The sequence below is a fragment of the Rhipicephalus sanguineus genome, chromosome 9 (assembly GCF_013339695.2).
Source record: "Rhipicephalus sanguineus isolate Rsan-2018 chromosome 9, BIME_Rsan_1.4, whole genome shotgun sequence".
Classification (NCBI taxonomy): Eukaryota; Metazoa; Arthropoda; class Arachnida; order Ixodida; family Ixodidae; genus Rhipicephalus; species Rhipicephalus sanguineus.
In genome coordinates this window covers 89,918,288-89,945,257 of record NC_051184.2, presented here as the reverse complement: position 1 = coordinate 89,945,257, position 26,970 = coordinate 89,918,288, and the positions used below count along the sequence as shown (strand labels likewise).

At 44.0% G+C, this 26,970-nt stretch overlaps 1 protein-coding gene across 5 annotated transcripts in view; it reads left to right on the top strand.

The window, feature by feature from the left end:
- The window catches only part of LOC119405997 (polypyrimidine tract-binding protein 1), a 150,622-nt gene that overhangs the window by 111,109 nt on the left and 12,543 nt on the right, over positions 1-26,970 (top strand). For 4 of the 5 annotated variants that reach the window (XM_037672821.2, XM_037672820.2, XM_037672824.2 and 1 more), the window contains 8 exons: positions 598-699; positions 1,424-1,735; positions 2,823-2,970; positions 3,871-3,929; positions 4,085-4,244; positions 6,661-6,753; positions 17,387-17,520; positions 23,567-23,600. In XM_037672821.2, the coding sequence (XP_037528749.1) occupies positions 598-699; positions 1,424-1,735; positions 2,823-2,970; positions 3,871-3,929; positions 4,085-4,244; positions 6,661-6,753; positions 17,387-17,520; positions 23,567-23,600 (1,042 nt within the window). The remainder of the gene's footprint in view (positions 1-597; positions 700-1,423; positions 1,736-2,822; positions 2,971-3,870; positions 3,930-4,084; positions 4,245-6,660; positions 6,754-17,386; positions 17,521-23,566; positions 23,601-26,970) is intronic. The other variant, XM_037672822.2, reaches the window with a different exon arrangement.

Genomic DNA, 26,970 nt, shown 5'->3' with positions numbered 1-26,970 from the left:
GGCCTTGTCGTTCAGCGGACTACCATGCTTTATGTAGATCTCCAAGACCAATCATTCCCTCCGTCTTAGAAAAAATGTGCTGCTGCAGCGTTCTGTGAATTTCCGCTTCCAGAAATTGAGAAAAATGAGCGAGTCTTCCTGTATCTCAGCATTAGACATGTTAAGGTTGCATGACGCGAGAGGTTTGCATTAATCTCTCAAATACCCTAATCCAACACTGTTATTCTTTCCGGCAGGCAAAGTGGAACAGCTGCATATTCACATTTATGCTCTGTGAATGTGTCCCCGAATCCAAAACACTTGTCACGAACTGGAGCTGCTGCATGTGCACATCGATGGCTATCCCCTTATTGTTTAGTAGTTCATTTTTTTGTGTGTACTGTAATAATTATAATTTTTGTCCTTCACTGATGATGCGCCTTTCTTGAGAAATTGTGGGCTTCTGTATGGCGGTATTTCATGGTTTTCGTTAAAGCTTGTTCTTGAGCAACACGGGCTCTTTCAACACGTTGACAAAGCGTTGCTTGAAAATGAGGGCTGCTTGTGTGTGGGCACATGGAGCTTAATTGTCCTTCGAATATTTTTAATCTTTTGCAGCGTGGATCGGACGAGCTGCTGACGCAGACCAACGCCGTGAGCAATGGAACCATCATGAGCCCACAGAACAACCACAGTGATAACAACAATGATGCCAAAAAGGTGGGCGTTCTTTCTTATTTAAAGTAGCGCCAACACAAAGTTTTGAAGCCGAGTTAACTTGCGAGATGGATTTGTAGGGACCGACAGACATTATTACAAAATATCAATGGCAAATTTAGCCTAGAACATGTCTAAAATCAGTTTCAATGCGTATGCCGCGCAACTGAGCACATAACAGAGCACCTCGCAAAGCAGACATCAGCATGGTTATAATGTAAATAACCAACAACCACCTAGTGCAACACGAGTTTGTGTTAGCTGTCATGTTCCTTGTGTGTACTCTGTGTCGCAGTTATCATGGCACTTGCATGTGCATGTTTGTTCACGTGCCAGTTGTTTACTAAACCTTGACTCTCCTCTCTCTGCACTTTCTAAAACCCAAACTGCAACTGGGCGCCGTAAAAAGTCAAAATAATTAACCGTCGTGTGCATTAGCAAACAAGGTTTCCAGTCGGGATAAGTGCGTCATTAGCTACTTATTGCAGCAGAAAAGGACGGGAGGAAACATTTTTTGTGTCAGTGCTCTTTTAAGGCAAGGCAAGTAGGAAAGTGCTGCTATCTAGTGTCTAAAATTGCGACTAAATGCAATTTCTAGGCTAGACTGGTTTGTTGCGAGGCATTTTTGTTTATGATGACTATACTCTCCAGTAGTTGAGGAAATGTTAAGGCTGTTTGTGTGGGGGGAGTACTGGCACCACTCTCAGACCGCATTGCGATCCCACAGGTAAAGCTCGACACAGGCGGCAAAGTGGTGGTCGGAGCGGGCAAGCCCTCGCGGGTGGTGCACATCAGGAACATCCCGAACGACGCGACGGACACGGACATCGTGCACCTGGGCGTGCCCTTTGGCAAGGTGACCAACGTGCTCCAGCTCAAGGGCAAGAACCAGGCGTTCCTCGAGATGGCCGACGAGGGCTCAGCCGTCGCCATGGTCGACTACTTCGCCAAGGCCTCGCCGACCGTGCGCGGCCGGGTGGTCTACGTCCAGTTCTCTAACCATCGCGAGCTCAAGACAGATAACGTCCATGGTGCTCTGGTGGGTCCTGCAGAAAATCTTGTCCGTTTCGTGGGTAGCGCTCGTGTTGGATGGCAGTGTGATAATAGTTACGAGATTTTTCTGTGTGCATGATATTTTACTTATACTCGGTTACAACCTATGAAAAAATGGCAGCTTTGCTTTGCGCCTGCCCTTTGCCTGTGAAAGACAGTCGTGCTTAGCCTCTTGAACCATAAGTACCCTTTTCTGGGCTAATGTAAACACTACACGTATTAAGAGTTAAAGATCTGTCGTTACTACCTAAAACATTACGTTTCGCTGAGCAGTGATGTCGGAGTCCCTGAGGAAATTTACCAGGGCGTTCAAGTTTCTGACCTACAACCAGCGACATAAACCGGGATCTGTATGGGGAAGCCTGGCTGTCTGAAACAATGCAGAAGTGCTTGACGTCACGAAAATGAGTAAGCGCTATTGGACCGAGTGCTTACGCGAATTCTTTGTGAGAGGGAAAGCGATGGCTGGGGGTGGGCAGAGCTGACATTTTTTGGGGGGCTGTAACTGAGCAGAGTATGTTCTGTTGCTTCGTGCACACATTTAAAAGTCTACTGTCGCTCACTTGCTGCGTGACTGCATAGGGGGCTGGAGCTTTGTCAAGCTGCAAGTTGTGGTTTCTTTTTTTTTTTTTTCCATCAGCCCCATGGACAAATATTGGTTCCTTTGATTGATTGTTTGATTCCTGTGCCAATCTAAATTGGGCTCACTTTTTTGTGGTCCGTTGTCGGGCCATGCCGGACAGAGCAGCGCGGCCGCAGCGGTCCATGGTTGGCCACTGCTGGACAAGTTCTCTCGCGGTTGATTCGTGCACGCGTTTTCTCACTACATTATGTTCCGTCTGTAAAATAGTAAGCACATTTCTTTTACTTCAACTTTGAGTCTTTAGTTACGGACCAGAACAGGTAAAAGGTGGGAAAATGTTCCGGACTGCAAAGGGTTAAACTTAAAATTGGGAGTGAGGCCTCAGTGGAGAATTTTGGCAGCTGGTGTGCCTTTGCAGCTCTGGTTTCAGGCAAGTAGCAGTGTTAGTGCCCAGTCATGGTGATCGGTCTCGCCGATTACGACTGTGCAGGCCAACCAAGGAGGCGAAGGTGGTGGCGCTAACACGGTGCTGCGTGTCGTGGTGGACAACCAGATCTACCCAGTGACACTGGACCTGCTGCACAGCATCTTCAGCAGGGCAGGAAAGGTCCTCAAGATTGTCACCTTCACCAAAAGCAGTGAGTACTGCTCACGTCACTCTGATTCATGCCAGTTCAAACTTTTTCTGTCCTTGACGTGTGTGTGTAAAACATATTTGTACACGTCAGAGCAACTAAGTAACCGATTACAATTACAATTACCTCCTTTAAAAGGTAATTGATCACATTGGTCAATTACAGCCCCAGGAAAGTAACCGAGCAATTTCAGAAATGTAATAGATTACTTTCGTGTTACTTTCCTTTAAAATGTTATTGCCGTTAGCACAATAATACTAACACAATAGCGCAAGTTTACTCAAACTACTACGAACTACTGTGGCTTGCATGGCAGAGAGAAGGCTGGAGGCTTACTGTGGCTTCTGTGAAATAGTGTTACATATTACCTTTCAACAGGAGTTGTTTTTCTAAGTTCTGGTCGCTGACGCTTTTATAAGAGACATGCACCGGGGAGCAGTTCTTATCCCTTATACGAGGTGTCTCTTATAAGCAGGGTACCACATCCCCATTTTCTGATCAAACACTATTTTGATGCAGGCACACTGGTGCCTCTGATACTCATTTGTCTCTTACGTCAGTGTTTCTTATAAAGGAGTTCACCGGTAATTAATTATTGGATGTAGTACAGCAAATCTCGTATGTTTGACAGACTTGAAGGGGCAGCAAATATGTATACTTACAATGAATGTCTCGTCATTCTAATGCATTGGAAGTAAGCAGCACACTTGTACGATGCCAAATAATTCGCTCAGGGTGACCACTGCTAGCATCAGCAGAAAGAACTGTTATGTTTTGGTTGATCTATGGGAGGATTGTTTCATCAGTGAGCTTGTGTTGCATTTTCTGCTCTGGCACCTCCCATTATTATATTTGTTTTTGTGATTGTTCACATTACTGAAGCTGCCTCTCCGTCCGTTTCAGATTCATTCCAAGCCCTCATTCAGTTCAGCGATGTCATGGGTGCCCAGGCAGCAAAGCTGGTACGTGGGATTGTCTCTGTGTCCTGTGAATAAAAAAAATGGAGAGAAAAGAAAAAAAATTTTTGGCTTGCATTAGATTCACCTGAACGAAGTGCGTTACACCTGTGAGGTTATGGCAGTTAATGAAATCATTATTCGTCTCTTCTCCGCTTCAGGCCTTGGATGGGCAGAGCATCTACAACGCGTGCTGCACGTTACGCATCGAGTACTCCAAGCTGACCAACCTCAATGTTAAGTACAACAACGACAAGAGCCGCGACTTCACAAACCCCACCCTGCCCACCGGGGATCCCACCCTCGACATTGGACTGGCAGGTGAGCAGCGCCGTCTCTGCCGTCTTTCCTTTGATTATGTACTCGCAGCTGGTTCTAAGCAACTGCTCCTACGTGACACATTGTGACTCGGGAGAAGTCTGTGGTGGTAGTCTATATGTGATTTTAAATTGACTTCACATACGGCACCACTAAATTGTCGCATGAAATGTGTGAAGAATCCTTGATTTGTGACTAAGATAGGACTGAAAAGTGCAGCTGGCCTATATTGTACCACAGAATACTATTCCGTGTTGGTTCTTCTTGATAGGCAGTTCGTCACGGTGAAAACTGAATATTATTCCATATTCCGTGGTACAGTATAGGCCCGCAGCTCGTCCAGTGGAATGTGTGTTTCTTTCCTTCAGAGAGCGTTGGAATGATCGCATTAACTGGTTCGATGACTCAGAGCCTTCAACACAAGAGTTCTTTGAATGTAGGCAAAATATAAGAGGTTCCTATGCGTTGCATTTTTTTAGTGTTCAGTATCACTAATTTTTAAAAATTGTAACATACTTAACGCTTTACTTGGTGAAGTGAATGTGACAACCTAAAAATTTGCTGCACCTAAGACCAGCCGCTTTGCTGTTTTGCTGCAACGTCACATTGTGCTGCCTTTTGTTTTACATTTGTTTTGCTTCCATTGTGTTTCGTTTGCACTGAACCGTTGTCTCGTTTTTCGTTTTGATTTTTTGCTATGTTTAATGCGTGGTAGTGAGTAGGACAAAGCTTTTAAGCATGTGGATCTATGTTGGAGATGTAGATGTAATCCTAGTTAGCTATACGACACGACTCCTCCTTCATGTTGCCAAACCGCAGCACTGAAAATGTCAGCACGACGTCAAAGGGGTGTGTGCCAAGGGTCTCTCATGAATCGCCCATTTTTTTTTTAGGTGTTTATGATTGCCACTTTGCTGCCAATAACTTTACACTTCTCCATTTGCATGCCCCTTTAGAGACAGAATTACTATCTGGAAAATACTAATTCAGTCATCGAGTGATTCGCTGAGCTGAGCTTTCTGGGTCCACTCTACCGAATGGGCCTACACTGGCCATAATGAATGAAATATAATTCAGGTATATTTAACATTCTGAAGATTTAAAACTGTGCCCTCCTTCAAGATTTTCGCATCGGGCTACCGCCGTGATGAATAGGTTGCATTTTGCCGATCTTAAGACGTGTGAGAGAGATCTAGCTTTGTCCTACTCACGTGTATGCACTGCGCCATGTCGTTGAGTATGTACAGAGTCCCTTGTCTACTTGTTTGAGCGTTTCTGACATTTTTTTATGGTAGTATTTGCGGTCGAAGGGATACGGGATGTGGGAGCAGGTGGTGGCTTTAGTTAGGAACCGCATGCAGACGCTGCACAGTGTGCGTTTGTTTACCCCTTGTGTAACTTTCCTGATGTTGAAGCAAGTCGAGTAGCTACTCCTAAAGTTATGGAATGCTCGCCGTGAACTGTCCTTTTGCTTAATTTGCGCGGTTTAGTGCACTTTGATTCCTTAACCACTTGTCCGACAGGTACTGGTACTGGGGGCTTGTCATATCAAAGAATGCTTTTGACAAGCTGCCTTTTTATAGGCTGCCAATACACATGATCGTTGCGTGGCTGGTACTAGCTGTTGGCTTTCTAGAAAGCTTGCAAAATTCTTCTAATTGCTCGCATAGTTAAAATGTCACGAGGGGCACTCCAGCCTTAAGTACAGTGGGCACTGAATGTGTAGCGTAACGTGTTGCATATGCAAGATTTGAGGAATGCAGTATGCATTTGCTGCAGCAGCTCAGATCGCTTGCCTTGAAGCAAGGGCGCCAGGGAACTGAAAGCACTCGTGGCTTTACGTGCACGTTTGTAGTTAGGACAAGAGGTGCAAACATTCGCAAGCTCTAGTTTGGCTTAGCTCAGTGCACAACATCCGAGCAGTGAAGCGTGGGTCATTTCTGGCTGCCAACATTATTGGTATTCTCATTTTCGGGTTTTAATGGTAATGTTTCGGGTTTTAATTGTAATGTTGTGGTGAGTGGTCATGGATGAGTGAAGGAAAACTGCAGAGCACTTAGGACCGTACTTTAGCCTACAGGCTGTAGCCTTTCAAATTGCGAGGACAGATCATATCTGTGTCTTCCGCTGGCCTATGGTGCTTCCACCTTGTTTCTTAAAACAGTCTCTGAGGTGCATAGACAAAAAAAAAAGAGTTGCAGGAAAGTATTTTGTTTGTTTGTTTGGTTGACACCAGCCCCTCCCACAACCCCCTCTCCGCTCCACCGCCAGCACTACGGAATGAGGCAGTGCATGATGTTGTAGTGCCCTCTCTCTGAATAGAGAGATAAGCAACAAAAGAGATAGATGCCATCACCTACCTCTCCTCACTTCCCCCTTCCCCCTCTCCTCTTTTTGGAAATTGGCACGGGAACAAAAGGTTCGTTGGGTATACTGGCGTCCCCGTTTGCTGCCGCCGGCCCGGGCCTGACCTCCCCACTAACCGCTGCCTATGCCGCCAGCGCCACAGCAGGTAGGAGCTCTCCCCCAAAACCCCCTCGCCCACCCCGCTTCCTCCCTCCTCTCTCGTGCACTGTTTTGTTCTGTTATGTCTTCTCTCTGCCACTTTTCCTTTGCTGCTGATGCTTTTGCTGCTGCTCATTCTGCCAAGCTTCACTCAGTCGCTATCGCTACATAAAAGTACTAGCACCACACAGTACTCTCAGGGGTGTGTCCGCAGGTGGAGTTCGCATTCCTCCGCACTGGGCTCAAATCAAACGTGTGCATGCCTTCATTGTGTGTTTGTGTGCAGTTGAGGTTTTCCAGCCAGTGCAGTGTTTGTTTTAGCTCCTTGCAGAAGAAGGACTGAGGAGAAGTCTTTTTGGTGGTGGTTGTTGGTGGGACAGTGTCTAGTGGTGATGTTGTTTCTTTTTCAGCTGTGTTTGGTCACTGCTAGATCGAATGGTGTTTATCTTTCTCTTGGCATCTGTAACTAGCTGCGATTCCTCGATTGAAAAGTACAAGATGATAAGGGACTTGCGTAAAAAGAGACATAACAGTGGCCAAACAAGTGATGTCTCGAGCTGGTACTAACATTTTACAGAAAACAGTCCCTTGCCAAAAGCAGACCTTGCACAGAGAGAGATTCTGTCGAAATTTACACCCAGTCCAAGACATCTATTGCTAAACCACTGTTGTTACGGTACTATAACAACATAAGCCATTCTTTCTTGCTCAAGGTATGAAACAGTCCGATTCAGTATCCGTTGTTCTGGAAACGGTGTAGGCCTTCAGAGATTACTTTTGCAGAGTGTCAGAGGCTGACGAACAATAAAAAGTGAATAGTGATTTGCAAATAAATAAATTGGCAAGTTGAAGAAAATATCAAAGGTTACGCTTGAGGCCATAATCCCTCCAACATAAAAACCTCGTCAAGCTGAGTTCGATGCCTCAAAATTTTTATATTAACTGTGGCATTTAATGTATAGCTGCTCATAGAGTGTTTGACATGCTGGAGCCATTTGCAATTTGGGAGAAAGGGAACCAAATGTTAGTGTGTTAATTAATCTGACTTCAACAAAGGTACAAATTTTTTCTTGATAAATCATATCTATGTTTTGTCGGGTTAAAGCATGTGAATAGTGGGAAGTTTCTTCAATCTTGGTGGTAAGGACTTCTAAATTTAATGGGAGCACGAGATGTGAAAAAAAATTTGCCATGGCCAGTTTGGGGCCTAGAGAAAGTGGAGGGGGAAGGAATGCGCAAATGAAGATGCGGGTTGTTGTCAATTAAATGTGGGGCCTTAGCTGTTGTGTAGCTTAACGGCTATGTCGCTGCGCTACTAAGCCCGAGAGCATGTACTTGGTTCCTTGCCTGAGCAGCCACTTTTCAGTAAGGACACAATGCTGGAATGCACTGGTATTTTCTGCGAAGGTGTAGCTGATCTGTTTTGCCCTACTTCTGAGCCTTATTGCAGTTACCAATACCACGCAGCAGTAACTCGTGTGAATTTTCTCTCGTGTTTGTGTTGCCAGTGCTTTTTTTTTCCCCGCAAGCTTCTTCACAATGGCCATGTGGCTTGGCTTGGAAAATGGTAATAACAGAAATGTGGGCAGCTTGCACTAGTAATGCAAGACTGGACTAACAGCAGAGCTTGTGGCCGACCTAGATTATTAGCAAGGTCTTAACGAGCAAGGTCCCAATTAGCACGGTCTCAGTTAACGTGGTCATAATTAGTATGACCTTAATTAGCATGGTCTTAATTAAGATGGTGTTAATTAGCTAGGTCTTCTCTCTCTCTGTTTCTTTCTCTCCTTTCTCTTCCATTTATCTGTTCTGTGCTTCTTTTTTGTTTTCTTCAGAAGGCACACACATTGAAGAAACGCCTTTATTGTACATCCAACGTGTCAACCTCAATGGGTGTGCTGGCCACAGGCCTTATTCGCCAAATTACTAGGCAGTACAGAAAAATGTACTATAACTATCTTAATTTCTCGAATGCGCGTCGGCCAGAACAAACTGTCTTTATTTACAGTCAAACCTTAGATGAAGGGTGTGAAGAGAGTGCGCGCAGTCTGAGTTAGTGCGTTGCATGCGCGAGGCGCAGCTCGGTTTTCCGGTCATGCAAAACGCCAGGACGAAAAGCTTAAACAGCTCTGCTGTTAAAACCTGAGATGCTCGAGAATGCAGAAAACGTTGCCAGCTGTCCGAGGAAAGATCTTATGCAAATTCCATATCATCCATCTTTTGAAGCTGCTTTATCTAACTGTACAATATGTGGGAACCACTCTCTTCTGTAGCACCATTAGACATTGAGAGTATCTTAAATAAATGAATTCCAGCAGTGAGTTTGAGGCCCATGTGCGGACCTCCTGAAAGGTCACAAGTTCATAACTTTTTATTCAGTGCAACATTCTGTGTTCCTTCTTGTACTCTTTATCGAGTATGATTAACTGTCCTCAGACCACTTCTGGCCATTGAAGGTCTAAACATATTGTAACTTTAATTTCAACCACGTCAGCCGCAGCTCAGAAGGTTATCCAATTCGTGCGGCACATTTGTGATTCATGATAATTGTTAGAAGTAAAACCCCCTATACTTTCCTTGGCATTATTGTCTGTTAGTTCTCATTAATATTGTGTCTAACAAAGAGAAACGAGCCCTTAAAAAAACCATCTTCTTTCCTTCATTCCTATGAAATAGAAATGCTTCGCATATGGCAGCTGTAACATACGCTGCATGTCAAACACGTGCACCTTTTTGTGCGCCTTTGTGCCTTCAGTGCATGACCTGCTACGTTAGTCGCAAGCGAAAGTGATGTGGTGAGGCCTGCTCGTTTCAGAAACGGTCTACACTGCACATTCATTACGCAGGTTTGGATCTGCAACAACTTGCGTGTAATAAGTTCTCTATTTTCTTACTTAAACGGGCAATAATAAAGTACAACACATTCAGTTTAGAATAATAATTGTAGTATAACTCGTTTGTTCTAAAGCTTGCCATGATAGAATAATGCTACTGTGCCGTCACTAATTTGATTTAATTAATACAAGATAAATTGTTTTTCTTTTTACTGTCCCTTTGATGCTGCTTTAATCCCATGATGCTTACCTGTGAGCACTATATTCTGTGGTAGCAAATATGACCAGTGAGTCTCTGATATTCATAATATCGCCCGCTCCTACTGAAATGTCGTAGAGAACACTGTGATTCTGATTACTACTTGTTAAATGTTGTTTCAATACATCACTGGTCGATTCCACGAAAGATCGAAAAAGGGTGTATATTTGATGTTTCCGATTTTCCTGATAATTTTGTATGTTGTGCACATATGACTGCACAGCACGAAATCGCAGTTCGTTTTCAAATAAAAATTTTTTTCAACACAGCAAAATTCGACAAGTGTCGCCAGTTGACGACGACCATTTTACGAAGAATGCGTTTTCGTAACTTCGGAACCATGCTGGCAGCCACTGAAGCTATATATTACAAATATCTTTCTTTTTGGCGGAAGTAGAAGTAAAGAGGAAATGGCTCTTATCATTTCATGGAATTCTGAGTAAATTATGTATTTTTAAAAAATCACGAAAAACGCTGCGTTTTCGAAAATCAGTCAAATTTGGGACGCTATGGCTACTTCTGTGAACATCTTAGCTTGTTCATATTTGCAGTATGAATAGGCCTTTATGTGAATAATGAACGTCTGCATTTCTATTTCTCTAATAATTTTCAAAGTAGTAAATTTTCATGCTCGAAACACCAAAAAGAGAAAAGTGCTCCTCTATTCAAAAATCTATAATAAAAAAAAACCCAATCTCAATTTTGTTCAAAGTCCCCCAAAATGTTCTCAAAGGACTGCCGAATGATATTATGAAAAAACATGTTGCATCATTTTTATTAGAGCAAAAGCAGAAAATGTCAAACATTGTGTTTCCAGAGCGTGGTGGCCACTGCGTAAAGGACATCTCAAGTAACGAGAAAATACAGTAACACGTCTTTTTTCTTTTCTGAGCTTCGCTAAACAACAGTAATGATCTATGGTCGGAAATTGGGAACTGTTTTGTAAAGGAAAAGACCGTTCCAATTAAATGCATTCGCGTGGTTTGCGACTTCACGCCAGTGTTAGACATCCCTCAGTCCACAGTATGCACTTTCAGTTGTAGCCTCCTTTTCTTTCATCTTTTTCAGTTGAGTATAATTCATATCTTGAGTGCTAAAGAACGCATTCCCTCCATGCGTCTCTTATGATGATGTGCTGTGCCAGAATTGAGAGATTGGTATAAAAGCCAAGGTCTCTTCATGAATGGAAATGAATTTCTGGAGAGCGGTCGCCAAGAGGTGTGTTTTTTGTTGGCCCAAATGTGTACGTTGTCAAACCTTATGTGATCAATGCAGAGTTTAAAAAGAATCGGTTACGTGAAGATTGGTGGCAGCAGTTCTGGCCACGGACAAAACACGTTTTGTTTGCATTGCATCTGCTTTGTTTTGCATATCCTTCTTTCTCTTGAAGGAGTGCTGGCAGATCTGGTCTCCCTCTTGAATTGAGCGCGCATCCTGCTTCATGACCCTCCGCAAAAGAGTCTCGATGCGATATCTTCTACGTAACGAAAATTCTGCTGCAGCGGAATTTTCTTTTTGTGCACCACGAGGCAGTCCGTACAAAATCTCGGCCACGGCTATAACGCTTACGCATAGCCACCTTCAGAGCGTAGGATAGTGATCGCATCAAAGTGAAGCACAATGTGGATGCTTAACTTCTATCTCAGGTGGTGTTCGGCTGACTGGCACAGCCGTACTCGTTGCTGTCGTCTGCTCAGGCGGGCGTCCATCGCGCCGCCCTTTGCACCTGACCGCCTAACGCATGCTACTCCGTTTACACGAGTGCTTGTAGCGCGGGCCACACGATCCGCACTGTGCGGATCCAGAGACCGGGCGGGAGAGCGACGAGCGGTGAAAAATGTATCGTGTAACCAACGCAATCGACACCCCAGCTTTTTCTCATGCATAGCGACAAAGCCTGGCAAACAATGTGTGGCTGCTGTGCTTAGGTTGCACTGCGGTACTCGCCGTTCACCACTGCCGCCATTTGCGATTTCTCACATTCTTACAATGCATGATCGACTCAGCTACACATATTTCGCGTTTAGCTTCGTTACTTTTATATAAGCGCATTTACTAAAAAAAAATTATCCAGAGGAATGAAAATGTCCGTGCTGCCCGTCGACAAGGAATGTAAGTGGTGTCGCAAATGCATTTAATTGGAACGCTCTTTTTTTTTTTTCTTTACAAAACAGTTCCCACTTTCCAACAATAGATCATTACTGCTGTTTAGCGAAACTCAGAGAAGAAAAAAGACGTGTTACTGTATTTTCTCGTTACTTGAGATGTCCTTTACGCAGTGGCCACCACGCTCTGGAAACACAATGTTTGACATTTTCTGCTTTTGCTCTAATAAAAATGATGCAACATGTTTTTTCATAATATCATTCTGCAGTCCTTTGAGAACATTTTGGGGGACTTTGAACAAAATTGAGATTGGGTTTTTTTTTATTATAGATTTTTGAATGGATGAGCACTTTTCTCTTTTTGGTGTTTCGAGCATGAAAATGTACTACTTTGAAAATTATTAGAGAAATAGAAATGCAGACGTTCATTACTCACATAAAGGCCTATTCATATTGCAAATATGAACAAGCTAAGATGTTCACAGAAGTAGCCATAGCGTCCCAAATTTGACTGATTTTCAAAAATGCAGCGTTTTTCGTGAATTTTTAAAAATACATAATTTACTCAGAATTCCATGAAATGATAAGAGCTATTTCCTCTTTACTTCTACTTCCGCCAAAAAGAAAGATATTTGTAATATATAGCTTCAGTGGCTGCCAGCATGGTTCCGAAGTTACGAAAACGCATTCTTCGTAAAATGGTCATCGTCAACTGGCGACACTTGTCGAATTTTGCTGTGTTGAAAAAAATTTTTATTTGAAAACGAACTGCGATTTCGTGCTGTGCAATCATATGTGCACAACATACAAAATTATCAGGAAAATCGGAAACATCAAATATACACCCTTTTTCGATCTTTCGTGGAATCGACCCACTCTGTGTTTGTGGTAGTGACAGTCTGTGTGTCTTTGTGCTTATGTTGCAGTAGCAGTGTTTACTTATAGCAGTCGAACCCACTTATAACGATCCCACATATAACGATCTATCGGTTATAACGACCATATTTGGGTGCACTTACGATTTTCCTATGCTAACCATTGAAGCTGCGTCCAGATATAGCGAACATTTTTCAAAGCCTCCTACTTTTACAACGAACACTTGAGACGCGGTCGCGGTAAAAATATGGCGCATACGAAGCGAAAAAAAGTTAAAGCATGCCTTCTAAAGCATGACAGGGTCGCGCGCTCGCGCGTGCCCCGCTCCCGTTTACTCGCGACTAAGATACCCAGATCGGCGAGCACCGCACGCAGAGTTCGGACGCTGCGAGCGAGGTCGCCCACTTTCCAGACGTTTCTTCAGTGGTAGAATGGCAGTGAGGAAAAAAAAATAGTAGGCAGCATGAAGCCTTGCGGTCAGCTTTCAAACAATGCCTTGGAACGCAAGAAGGCATAAATGCAAGAAGCGATAACCGCGATAACTTTCCATCGCAAAAAGGTTCACTGCGTCCTTAAACTCATCGACACCACAATGTGCCGCAAAAAGTCGTCTGTCTTTTCGGTAGCGGCAGAAACAGGTCGATCGGTGATTACGACTTGCGCGCGATTGCGTCGATGCCTTCACGGATAAGCATCAGAAAAGAGCGAAGGCGAGGTGGCGGCCGTCGATAAACGTGCCGTTATGCCTTATAGCCGACCACCTTATCACAGTCATCTCTAGATATCTGCTCGGCTGCGCGTGTGGCGTACACTGTACACTGCGGATTGATGGCGGTACGAGCGCGCCATGCTTAGCCATGCTGCTGTTCGCAAGTTTGCCGCCTCCGCGTCGTGCGAGACCGCTTTAAAGTGCGCGTCGCGTTGTAGAAACGAAAGTAGCTCGCTGTTTTTGAGCAGCGCGAGCACCGAGAAACGTCGATGCACTGACAGCGAGCGTATACTGCATGTTTGACTAGGTGACAACTGAAGTGCGCCGCGCATCGTCGTGCAGGGCCGCGAGAGCATCGCGGAGACGTAGTGCGCGTTGCTTGGAAAATGCTTGTTTTCGCCGCGTTTACCAAAGAGGCTAGTCGCCGCATCCGTGCACGATCCGGAGTGAAGCAAGCACGAAGAACGTACAAACGCGCGCATACAGCAAGCGGCCCGGCAGTGATTCCGCGACCCGAGTAGGCGACGCGCTGCACGCAACTAGCCAGGGACAATCGGCTCCACGTCGCGGTACCGCGCTCCGGTGAAACGGTGTCAGCTCATTGCAAAGGCGGTTAGTTCACTCGTGAGCACGCAGCGGGCGTCGCTTCACGACGCGAAAAGGCTTAGCTTGTCACCGAAGGAGTTGCTAGCACTTTAATAAAAGTGCACAAAGGGGAAAAAAACGGTTTGGCCGCAAAGCGCACGTTTTTAAGGGCGAGTCCATATACAACGAACTACTGATATAACGACCACTTTTCGCGACACTTTCGAGTTCGTTATAAACGGGTTCGACTGTATTATAGCCTTGATGATGTGTTGTGCCTCTGCTGTTTTGTCCGGTTTTCTCTGGCTTCTTCTCACGCTGTGTCACGAACTCTTCTTCTTCCTCCTCCTCTGCTCTTCTTCCCTCCCACTTCCTCAACCATTTTTAACGCTGCTTGTTTTAAAACACTGCCGCAGGAGATCAGTTTGACAAGAAGCAGGGTAGGTGGCTCTGTGCTGTCCCCTTAGAGTGCCTCGTAGAATGTTGCTTCCTTCTTCTCTTGCACTTGACACGCTTCTTGCACCAAGGCCTTCACTGATTTCTTGAAGTTACTTGATTTTATAGTATTGTTTTGTTATCATTGCGTTTGGTATTTGCACCGGTATTGCTGAGTTGAAGGGATACTGAACAAAAAATTGGGACAAACTGCCGAAAACATCAAAATTCTACTCTGAAGACATGGCTGTTCCAGTAAACAGTTTATTTCGCGTATTTTTAAACACTGGGCTGTATTTTTGGAGGATTGCCAGCACACGGTGGCTGCACGCCAGCGAGAGCCTTGACGTCACATTCACCGTGGCGCATGCAGCGTGCATGTGTTCCCCCCCCCCCCTGTTCTTTTTCTCCACCTCTCCTTTACATCTCATTCTCCCCATTCAGAAAGGCGCGGAGATGTGCCCCACCATTTAGGGGCTTTACCCCAGCCGGGAGCATTGTTTGCTGCCAGTGCTGTGCGTGTAGTAGTTCTAGGAACCATAGTGGGTGTTGAGTGGATTGAGAGACGCATGCGACAGCTGGCATTGTTGGCATACCCATTTCCGGTGCACGAAACGTCTCCAAACATCACCTCCTCTAGTTCACGGCGCAGCCGCTAGACGCGGCAGTTTCTGAAAAACATTAAATTATTTTCCTTGGGTTTCTGCCTGAAATGAAGGTTGTGTCTATCGATTTCAGCACCCAATCATTCAATTTGGCTGAAAATCTTGGAGGCGAAAATTTTGTTCAGTATCCCTTTAAGGAAAGTAGAGAATCTGAACTGGCTGTTTGTTTGAGGCTGTAGTCGGGTACAACTTTAGAAGACAGTGGCATTTTTACCTCAAAGGCTGGCAAACACAAGCCTGCACCAACAGGCGCACAGTCTAGATTGACAATCTAGACTGACATCATGAACCGGACAACTGGTTATTTTGCTAATGGTGCACATGGCTGAGACCATGAGCGGGCTCTGTTTAATTCCTCACAGAGGCAATCAGCTGCCGTGCTTCAGTCATCTGGGTGGGGCCTCTCGCGCCTTCTTATGTTGTACTCAACTATAGATGAAGTCAGGAACTACTAAACAGGAACGAATTGGACTTATCTCATATTTTTGTTCACTTGTACAGCTGAGCATAGTTATGGTGGTCACGTGTAAATGCTAAATAGTGCAACACAAATTCACAATAAACGACATCGGTACGAGTGCTAAATGGCATCACTATGGCTGACATTAGCATAGAGGCTTTTCTGTACTGCATTATTGGTTTGTGCTGTTACAGTTGAAATTTCATACAGGGCTGAAGACAGAACAGCGCGCCACCTTTTCTGTGCTGTTAAGGCCAAATTTGCAATTTCTGGAGAATTGCAGCAGTGACATTTCGGAGGTTACTCGTTTTAAAATGAAAATGCTGCTATGGAACAAGCGAGGAGCCATTGTGGAAGAACTTTTAGGAAGTAAACTGCGCAGATAGTTCTTGGCACGTCTTGACGTGGATCTGCTGGAAAAACTAGTTTCACACACAATGGAGTTTGACTTTAGGGGTTAAACTTTGCAGGCTGCTCTGTTCTCACTTCTATTGTTGCTGTTGCTTCTGCTGCTGCTACTGCTACTGCTTTGTCAGATTTGTCACTCTAGCATTTTCAATGCCTTGTCAGCCATCTGTGTTTGTGTGTCTTTTGTGTGTGTATGTACTTAAATCAGTGTGGTACTTGTGAGAGCTGGTGGCTGTAGAACTCTTGGATATGATCGTGCAGTTGCCAGTTTGAAATGTCAGCCTCAAGGCGTAGCTATATTGGCAGGGTTATCTTTCTTCTTTTTTTTTTTTTGTTCATTAATATTCAACTAAATCAAGCTTACTAGCTTTCTGTACAAGCCTTGCAACCTCCCATGCCTGTATCTTCAACGCTGTATTGCAGTGTAGTGCAGCTTGCTTTTAATGGTTTGACTTACTGTCAGGTTCTCTTGTAGCTTGTACAGCAAAGCGAGGGGTCCAAGTAATGCAAAATTGCATGAATATTATATGTGGCTTGGCAACTAATTGAAAAGGAGCCCACAAGGCTGTTATTGCAGCAGTAGAGAAAGAACCAGCATAGTGTGGGACCCTATTTTTTAAAATCTATTTTTAGTGAGAGGTTAGAATTTTTTTTTATGCCATCTAAACAGCATGCTTCCAGCTCTCGGGGTTTGCACCGCCGCTGTGTAATGTAGCATTTCCTTTTGGCTGAGGATACTTGCTGTTTATAATCTGTTCCACACATCAGGTGCAACGCTATGGACGCTAGCGGGATGTCTTGAAGGGTAGATGCATTTAAGAAATAGTTCAGGGCTCTTATCAGGCAAAACGAAATTTTCGTTCTACAGCGAGTAATAATTGAAGATATTTTGGGCTTTACAAATAGAGACCATTATACGGCTGAATCACTTAGCATCTCTTTGGTTTTTTTTTTTCCCCGTTTCTTTGTCTTTTTTGTGTGTGTGTGTGTGTGTGTGTGTGTGTTTTGTTCGCAGCCCGTCGTGACTCATGTGCAAACTCGTGCTAGGCTCGCACGAGTGTTTACGACGACGAAATCCGACCAACAGACGCGTGGAGTTGTACATTTTGCTGACCGAACTTTGTGCATAGCTTCCACAGCGTTGCAGCTTGTGTGTGAAGCGGGGTATAGTAATGTGATAGTAATGTAGCTCCATGTTCCAGCTGCCAGCAGGTTTCCTTTTCACACGTTATTGTTTGCACACGCGCTCAATCGACCGCCAACTGCGAGTCTGTAGTTGACGCGCGCACCTGACGGCTGTGCAGGGCTGCCCCTGGGTGGCTTCGCCCTGTCGCCATCGGCTCCGTCCGCAGCCACCGCTCTCGGCATGGCCGGTATCCGGCTTCCGGGACAGGCCACTACGAGCTGCGTGCTTCTGGTGTCCAACCTCAATGAACAGGTACGCCCCATCGCTTTTCCCACTCTCTTGGCGATATTCTTTCTTTTTATTTTTCTTTGCATCTTTTCTCTCAGTGTCGCAGTGGGCGGCATCATTCTGCCGCTCTGCTTGGGCTGTCCTCACCTTGTCCCCGCATGCTGCATCGCTTTCCCTTCTGTTTTTTGTTTTTGTCCGTTGCCTCACTAGCCGCGATTGGGAGAAAGTGAAGTAGTTACGCGCAGTGTTTTACTTGTTACTGAATGTCGGGGCGATCGTGCTCTTCTGGAATTGGCTCTGGTGGAAATGAGGATCTTGCTTTCATAGTGGTAGTGCTGTAATATTCATTTGTCATGCCAGAGCCTACAAAGAGCCAGGCACGTAGTTGTAAGCTGTGGAGCAGCTTTCACAGCAATAAAGGCAGCGAACGGTGGCATAGGCTGTGGACTGGTTTGGGAGGTTCAACCTCCCACCCCAAGTTTTCACATTCTATGTGTATATATATGTGCACACATACAAATGCATGCACTATGTACATACATACATAAAGTACCCCTTCCCTACACAAGTGAAAATTAGTCAAGATTCTACTGTGTAGTGTGTCACTCTGTTAACTCCTCATGTTTACAAAGACATTGTCACTGCCTTGCCTTTGCCTGTATTTGTTCTGTAGCAACATATACATGCATTAGCAACATGTCTCTCTTCTCCAGTACTTGATAACTAAGGGTACTTATTCCTCAAACTTAACTTTTGGCCACTTTATGTTCACCTCTTATTTTTCTTCTTCTCTCGTGCGCTTTCTTTTTTTTTGCCATTTTTACTCATGAGCCGACTTCGCCATTTTTTTCTTCTTGCTAAGTGTGATTTCACATTTCCTTGCTTTTTTCCCCATTATTTCATATTTCTTTTCCAGTTTCAGAGAGCATCTTCGTTGACTTTTTTCCTTTCTTTTTCTCGCTCATTTTGTTTCTTAAGGGGGGGGACTGCTCTTAGAAAATTTTCTTTATTTCTTGATCGATTTGGATGAAACTTGTGACTTTATGTATATTTGTGTGCTGATTTCAAATATGCAATTATTTTTCTAGTATAATGTGTGTTTTTAAAATAGAAAATATTTCATGTGTCTTTTGGGGAGCAAGATTATTTCTAAACTAAGTTACATAGTAAATCAGCATATCACGATAATCTGGAATCAGAACTGTGTGCAGTGCAACAGAAATGGATTTTCTAAACCCATTTGAGCAAAAGTTATGGTATGTTGAACATTCGCTAGTGAGTCAATTTCAAACTGGAATTTCACTTGTGAATGTTCAACATACCAGAACTTTTGTTGAAATGAGTTTAGAACATCTATTTTTGTTGCACTGCACACAGTTCTGATTCCAGGTTATCGTGATATGCTGATTTAATTTGTTACTCACTCAATTTAGAAAGTCTTGCTCCCCAAAAGGCACATGAAATATTTTGTATTTCAAAAAATACACATTATACTAGAAAAATATTTTCATATTTGAAATTAGCGCACATACATAAACTCGGGAAATTTCGTCAAAATTGATCAAGTAATTTTTTTTTTTTCAAGTGCCATGTCACCCCTTAATATGTGTACTTTGATTTCAGAACCCTGCTTTTTTTTTCATCTTTTTTTTTTATACGGTGCTTGCAGAGTTTTCCAGTTCAGAAACCTTCGTCGTGCCTTACCTCACAGTAGGACAGGGTCGCTAGAGGTTGCATTCAAGCTTGTAGTGTCTGTTACATTTAATTGCTGGAATTAGTCCCAGTGATTTAAGAAATGCTAGCGTGATGCCTATAATGTGGCTGCAAAGTGTTTCCATGCCAGTGATAAACTTTAAAAAAATGCACGAAGTGTTTCCTCCATTTTACTGTTAGAGGGACCCAAGTCTGAAAAAGGATTGGCACGATGGAGCACCACCTCTTGGCTCCTTTTCGATGCATGTTCGTTGATGTGCACCCCCTCTTCTAATAGTTGTTTCACCTAGTGGCCTACCGAGAAAAATGTTCTCGCTTTGAAAAGCACAGGCACACAGATTGCACTGGATTTGGCATGGCTACTTGCCGTGTGGGTTTGCAACCCCATGCATGCATTAACTTCTCATGTGCTGAGATCTGGGTGCAGATTAGAGTGTTTTAGTTCATCTGCAATATTCTGGCTGTTAGAGGAATACAGAGGTATGGAGGGGGGTGGGGGTCTGAACATTTTTAGCTTGCCCGTACACTTTTTACGTTAACGTGTTACCGGAATACCATACGAAATCTGCGCATGGAATGTAACCTACTATGGAATGTAACCTACTCACCGGATACCTTTTACGTTTACGGCTTTACCTCGTGAATTCACATCATTTGTGGCTACTCACGAGATCCGCTTTACGGAGACTCCGACTGCCGAGTCAAAACAAATGTAAGTGCGAGGGCGAATTGTGACCGTGTTGTTTGAGCCGGGTTAACGCGAGAGGCCGGATAGGTGCTGCCACCTGGCAGGGGCTGAGATGAGCTAGACAAGCACAAAACTTTTATTGCAGAAGCACGCTGCATTCTACTTTTCTGCCGGTGGAAATTTCTTGCAGAGGCATAATTCCGAATGGGTTGCATTTTTAATGTTCCTTTTTCTCTACAACACTAGCTGAAAACAAACATTTCTGTAGTTGTGGTTGCACACAGCGTCGCAAGATGTGGTTACCATTGGCAGGTAACCTAGTATTCCTACACCCCTTGGCGTATACCTGAGTACAGTACAAGCTAAAAGCCTATATTACGATCTTGTCGCAGCAGTGATTGAATCTTATCTAAATTAGATATAATTTAAATGTAGTTATCATCATCATTTATTGGTTTACGCAAACATAATTGTAAACGTTTACATATGGGGAGCTAAAACATTGCCAAAACATTCATTTCGATAACACAGTAAATGCAGTTTGGTATTCCGGTAACATGGTAACGTACGGACGCGTGCATATACGTTTATGTATGGGTAGCTAAAACACTGCTAAAACATGCGTTCCAGCAACAGTGTAAATGCAATTCAGTGTTCCGGTAACACAGTAATGTTAGAAAGTATAAGGACACGTACACGGCTATAACTTTGCTAAAACGTGCGTTTCCAGTTAGACTAAATACAATCTGGTAACATAGTAATGTTAGAGTATACGGACACGTATGTAAACGTATACATTTATGTAGATGTTCGCTAGGAGGCTAGGGCGTTCCTAAAACAAGTTCCAGCAACACGGAAAATGCAATCTGGTGTTCCAGTAACACAGTAATGTTAGAAAGTATTCGGACACATACAGGGCTATAACTTTGTTAAAGTGTGTTCTGGCAACACTGTAAACGCAATCCAGTATTCCAGTAACACGGTAATGTTAAAAAGTATATGGACACGTATGTAAACGTATACGTTTACATACATATGTAAACGTTTTCGTATGGGGAGCTAGAACTTTGCTAAAACATGCGTTCCGGCAACACAGTAAATGCAATCTGGTATTCCAGTATCATGGCAACGGTTAAAAAATATACGGACAAGCTAAAAGCTTCTGTTCACGGCCTGGAAAGTGGGGTTGTCGCCTTCAAAGCTGGCGCAACCAAACATATCTGTTGTTGAAGTAAACAGGAAAGTAACAAGTTGATGAGAATGGAAATACGAGCAAGCCAGACAGCAGTTACTATGTTATTCTGCAACACATTTTGCGAGGGCACCTAAAAGTCCTGGCATGGCATGCTGCCTAGTTTACGGTACTGTCTCTGTTGTGCCCTTGCCATGTTCCCTTCTTCTTTATCAAGATGAGGACAGTATTGGAGTCGCATGCAGATGAGGCACGCTGTGAATACAGATGAGGGAGCACTACGGACAAGGTTGAGTTCCCGCTAAAGTGAACTTCAGTCGTTTAAAGAGGGCAGTAGCGTACCGCTAGACACTTGCAAAAGCTAATAGAAATTGGACAGGCTGGAGGCCCGCCAGAATTCTTGCGTCATTCATGCCACAAGCACGTTCGTCTAGTCGAAAGCCCGCGGGCGTTACTGGTGCTCTCATGGAAAATTGCACTGCACAATTGACAACACCAGGAATCTAGCTGGAGCTGTAACATATGACTATGTGTTGCTGGGCTACTCATTTTACACTCGGTAACGGTGTACTACATTTAGATAAGCTGTATGAAACGTAAATGATGATGAGCACCAGTCATTTCTTCGTTGTGTCGTACCTTTTACATTGGTCGTAGTTACGTTAGCACTCCTTTCACTCTGGTCTGTTGCATTCACGGCTGTCCGATGTCAAGAATAGCGTGCGTGAAGGCGTTGCTTGGACAACCATGGAAGCGTGAAGGGAAACAGCATAGTTTGTAAAAACTGCGTCATCATCCTGTGCTAGGATCACTTTATATAACGGGTAGTCACGATTATCACTCACAATTACGTACAGTCACATAGTGCTACATATAGTTACGAATGCATATTGTTGTGATAGTCGCTCACTATTATGTACTATCACGTGGCACCAAAGCAAAAATGTAGAAATGGTACTAGCACTTACCGGCATACCAAATGAAAATCGTGCGTCGTTTTTATTGAGCCAGCACTCCCGTCTCTTTTGCTCTGTGCTGTTTCATCCTGCCAGGTTTTAATTTTTACCCCTAGCTTTGTGAAGCACTTCCCTCACTCCTAGCTGTCTCTGCTGCACGCTGTGCTATCTACATTCTCACTTTATTTTTTCTTTTGCCGCATGCTTTGAATTTAACGCAGCACTTGCGCTGCCTGCCACTCACCGCTGCTGCCGCCGCCGTCGCTGCTGTTGTTGTTTGCCGTTAATTGTTTGCCTCGATTTTCAGTTTTTCTCCCCTTTTTCTTTTGTGCTGAGCGTTTGTTTGGTTATTATGCCTTTTTCCAGTTTTTGACCTGTTGTTTTGTTTCTCTTTTTTTTCTCTCTCTCACCTACCTTACTTTCTGCTCTTGCTCTCCTTTTTTGAACAATTACTGTCTCTCTGCTGTCTCTTTCTCACTGTTTCTCTCTCTCTCTCTTTCTCTATCTCTTGACCCCGACCCTCCTCTCCCCTTTTACACACTGTCCACTTCCTTTTTTTCTGTCTGCACCCTACCCTCCTCCCTTGAACACGCCTTCCCCGCATTTAACAAATGTAACGCTTAATACGAACTCCACTCTCTTCACATCTACATTCCTAACCCCTCATTTTGCATGTTGACCCTTCCACCTCGCGCTTTTGAAACACGTGCACCGATTCTTGGACATCTATGTGCCTAAACTCTCTCGTTTTGGTTTCATCTCTTCTGTAACCTGTCGTCGCATTTGGTATTGTTCCTTGCCTTTCACTCTCATTTTGTTTTTGCTTCACTTATTCCTCGCATTATTTTTCGGAATTATTTTTACTATCCCCTTTTTGTTGTTGCTTTTCTTTGCTTTTTACATAATTTTCTTCTTTCTCACCCCTCATTTCTTTAATATTGTTTTTTTGTACATTCATTTACCTCCAATCTTCTGTAAAAAAAAAAAAAAAACTGGTCCGTTTTGCACATTCCTATTGAAACATTGCTATTTTTTTTTTCACTTTTTTAACAATGGTTTTTTGTTATGATCCTACACGTTTGTTTGCACTTTCAATCCTGTTTTTCGAACCCTCCCGCTCCAAATCTAATCTCTCGCCCACGCCGCTCGCATTACTAACCGCCTCTCCTCGTCGATTGCATGCACCTCGTTCCCTCGCCCCCTATCCCATCTCTCCTAACTCTCTCCTTTTCTCTCCTCCTGCTTCTCTCTCTTTCCCTTTTCTCTCTTTCTCTGTCTTTTACTTTTAAAACAAAAAAAACCTGAAAACTGCCCGCACAAACCACGGCTGCTGTTGCCGCCCTCCTGTGGCTGTCTCGTGCGGACGCGCTCTCTCTGTGTGGTGGGACCCACTGGCCCGACCACCACCGACCACCAACCAACCACCAACCCTTCCTTCGTCCGTGGGTGCCACCTCTGGCCGCACACTACCCTCTTCTGCTGGGCCTTCTCATCCTCCTCATCCTCATCCTACGTTTTTAGATGGTCACGCCCGACGCTCTCTTTACCCTTTTTGGTACGTTTTCTCGTTTTTTATTTTATTCTCTGCGCTCTTTTTTTACTGCCTCCCTTTTTTTAAACTATTATGTATTGTTTCTCTCTGACTTTTTAAGTTTTCGTGCGTTCTTTTTTTTTCACTCTCTCGCCCCTCTGTGCATATTTTACAATTCCACCGAGAGTTCTAGCCGGTGCGTGCGGTGCGTTTCTAGCATTCCAGTTCTTGCGGAACACCTGGACAGAAGAAAGCATGAACTTGGCAGGAGGTTGTAGGTTTGATTGCTAGCTATGACGGTCACTTTTCAACTGGAACTGAATGCATGGACGCTCTCGTACAGGGCTTCTTATGCGCAACAGAGGACACCAGATAGTCAAGGATGGGCGAGGTAGCTCCGCTGCAGTGTCCTGCATAAGCCAGCCGTTTTCAATGTCAAACTCCCACGAGTAAATTTTAAAAGTTAAATGCGAACAGCGTATGTGTTAGGGCTTCGTGTGAGTGCACTCATTAGCGTACTAGAACATCCTCCCATCGTGTCGAATTACTTGACAAGTCTGGAAGTAAGGCAATAGAAAGCCAGTGCCATCATGCGAAAACATTGCATCTTCTGATATAGGCTTACAAAGCGCAGTAGTAGTCTAGTTTGAGCGTACCTACCGATATAGGCTCTCAAAGCGCAGTAGTTGTCGAGTTTGAGCACACCTTCCGATATAGGCTCACAAAGCGCACTAGTATAGTTTGAGCACACCTTCCAGTATAGGCTCACAAAGTGCAGTAGTAGTCTAGTTTGAGCACAGCCTTCGGATATAGGCTCCCAAAGCGCAGTAGTACTCTAGTTTGAGCATGGTATTACTGTGTTGTCACTTTTCTGTCGGCTGCTTCTGTCTTGGTATTCCGCTGGAACGGTGAATGCCGAAGCATGCTAGAACTCTCTATGGCATCTATGCTGGACTGACTTCACACACACACTTGCACGCACACACAGGTGCCTGTGGCTGATTTGCGTAGGATATTTTTGTTCCTAGTTCAGACCTGTTTTCTTTTGCCTCACGAGTTGCTTATTTTGTCTCGTTTCTTGCCATTTTTCTTGCATTTTCCTTTACCGCAAGTTCAAGGGACCCTGCAATGCTTCTCTAAGGGCTGTTCTTGTTCTGGACTTTTGCACTTGTGTGTTGGAGGACTCTGAGCAGTAAGAAAATGATAGCTAACATACACAAACCGAAGTTCTTGGTCGCAAGAGCTCTGCAATACAGCCGTTGAAGGTTAGCGTAGAACTGCAGCATCCAATAGCAGGAGAGCATTAAAGTTGCACGGCCGTATGTACCAAGGCCTCTGACATCGGGTGGTGCGTGGTCTACTTTTGGAGGTGGCGACTTCACTTCACTGGTTGCCAGTGGTTGCGAAAAACTTGCATGAGGCCATCAAGATTTTACTGCCGCCGTTTCCATAAGTGCAACAGCTTGCATGTTAATTAAAATGGTGGTTAAATGTGATGCAGTACTTTTCCTTTGCAGCAATTGCAAAATTCTGCTAATGTAAGCAGTGCCTGTCAGTCGCGCTGTAGCTGTAATCCATATCGGTCGTGCTGTAGCCGTGATGAGTAACCCATTATCTTTAAGCAATGCACATGGTCTCTGGTAATGCCATCACGTCCGTGCAGTGTGCATGGAATTAGCGCATTACAATGATGATGTCTGCATACCGCCACCAAGTTTTTCCCGGAAGTGTTGCAGGGCCCTTTAGCTATCTTATTTTCCAGACTTTGTTTCTCAGTGTGTGTGTGCTTTCTTGTGTGTGCTGTCAACCTGACTTATGTTACAGTTTCTGCTACTGGTTGCAGATGGAAAGGCTCCTCTACTTTCTCCAGTTCCATGCAGTTGCATTCTTTTTTTTACTTTTTTTCTGCAGGTGGCATGTTTGTGTTGGTTCAGAGAGGCTTCTTTTTATGGCCAGTGGCTTTTCTTTTTCTGTGTGTGCGCACATCAGTGCCAGCCACAATGGCAGCTGTGTCTTTGCGTAAAGTCCTTGCATGTGCTAGGAAGAGTAGCACGCTCAGGAAAGAGTAGAAGCAGAAGTAGTGGTTTCTGTAATTACACACGTACAGTTGCGACAAGTCTACGCTTGCCATCAGAAGCCTGTAGGTAAACATTTTGTGTGGTGGCACAAAACAGAGGAGAGAACAGCACGTTTAGGTTTAGTTCAGAAACAATTTTGTCATGTGGACATGTTATCTTAGGACTAGCTTAGTCAGGTTAGGTCACAAAATTACAGCATTGTGAAAGTTGGCAACATTGTCAGCAGCAGAAACGCCACGAAATTGCTGCTTATATTGCACCATTACCACATGCCCCACTTGAGCAGGGAAATGTATTCGTGACGCAGTGACCTATGCTTGACTTGGTTTGGTCGGCAGAAAATCAGGATCTCACTTTGCCTGGCAGCAGCTTTTCTCATACCCACTGACAATGCATTATTAACGATGAAACATTACTTATATCGTGTTGTCAGCGTGGGATGAACTGAATGAATTGAGACGCTTAAATTAAAAAAAAAAATAGATTGGCAGCACTGATTTTTTAGCTTTGCTGCCTACAGCTCTGGACAGTTCTTAAATGATGCCTTGTATAGGAAACCAGCATACAGTTGTCATTGCCGTATTGATTACAGTATGAAGCATCATAGTCTACCAACTCTTATGTTTTGTGTTCTCACTCAAACGAAAGTTAAAGCAGTAAGGTTATTTTTCTCTAGAGCAGGTTCATTGTTTTTCTCAAGCTGCAATCAACCTGCTAACTCTTATTTACTGGAGCAGCAGTGAAGATTTGTATTTTGCAATAATTGTGTACATACTATCTTGCACAACTCCTTACATAAATCTAGGCTTGTTTGATGAAGTGGTCTATCATAATAGACCACAGGGTTGACAAGGGAACTTGTGCAGTAACCAGTTCTCTGTTGTTTTACTGAATCATCTAGTTAGCTTCTGTGGCTGTAAGCAATTTAGGCAGTCTCATTGTCCCGCTAACGGTGACCACTTTGCTAGTTCTCACTACACAATTATGTGCAAGAACTAAGCGGTAGATGTGACACTGTTTTCCTTCTGCGCAATGTGTCTCTTGTGGTGCTCTTTTCAGCTGCTCTTTTCCATTTTGGCTTGTGCTTTTGCACTAACCAACTGCTGTAAGTCAAAAGGCAGTGCTGGTGAAGGGCACATTTCTGTCAAATTTGGTCTTAACCGGAGTTAATTGTTCATATTCTTTTTCTTTCACCACTATTCATCGCCAGTGTGTGTCGACGCTTTGTCTACACCATTGTAAAGTCTTGCAGACGTTTAGAATGTTTTGCTATCTGTGATTTTCTTGTGCCTGCTGAGAAACTCCGGCTTCTAGGC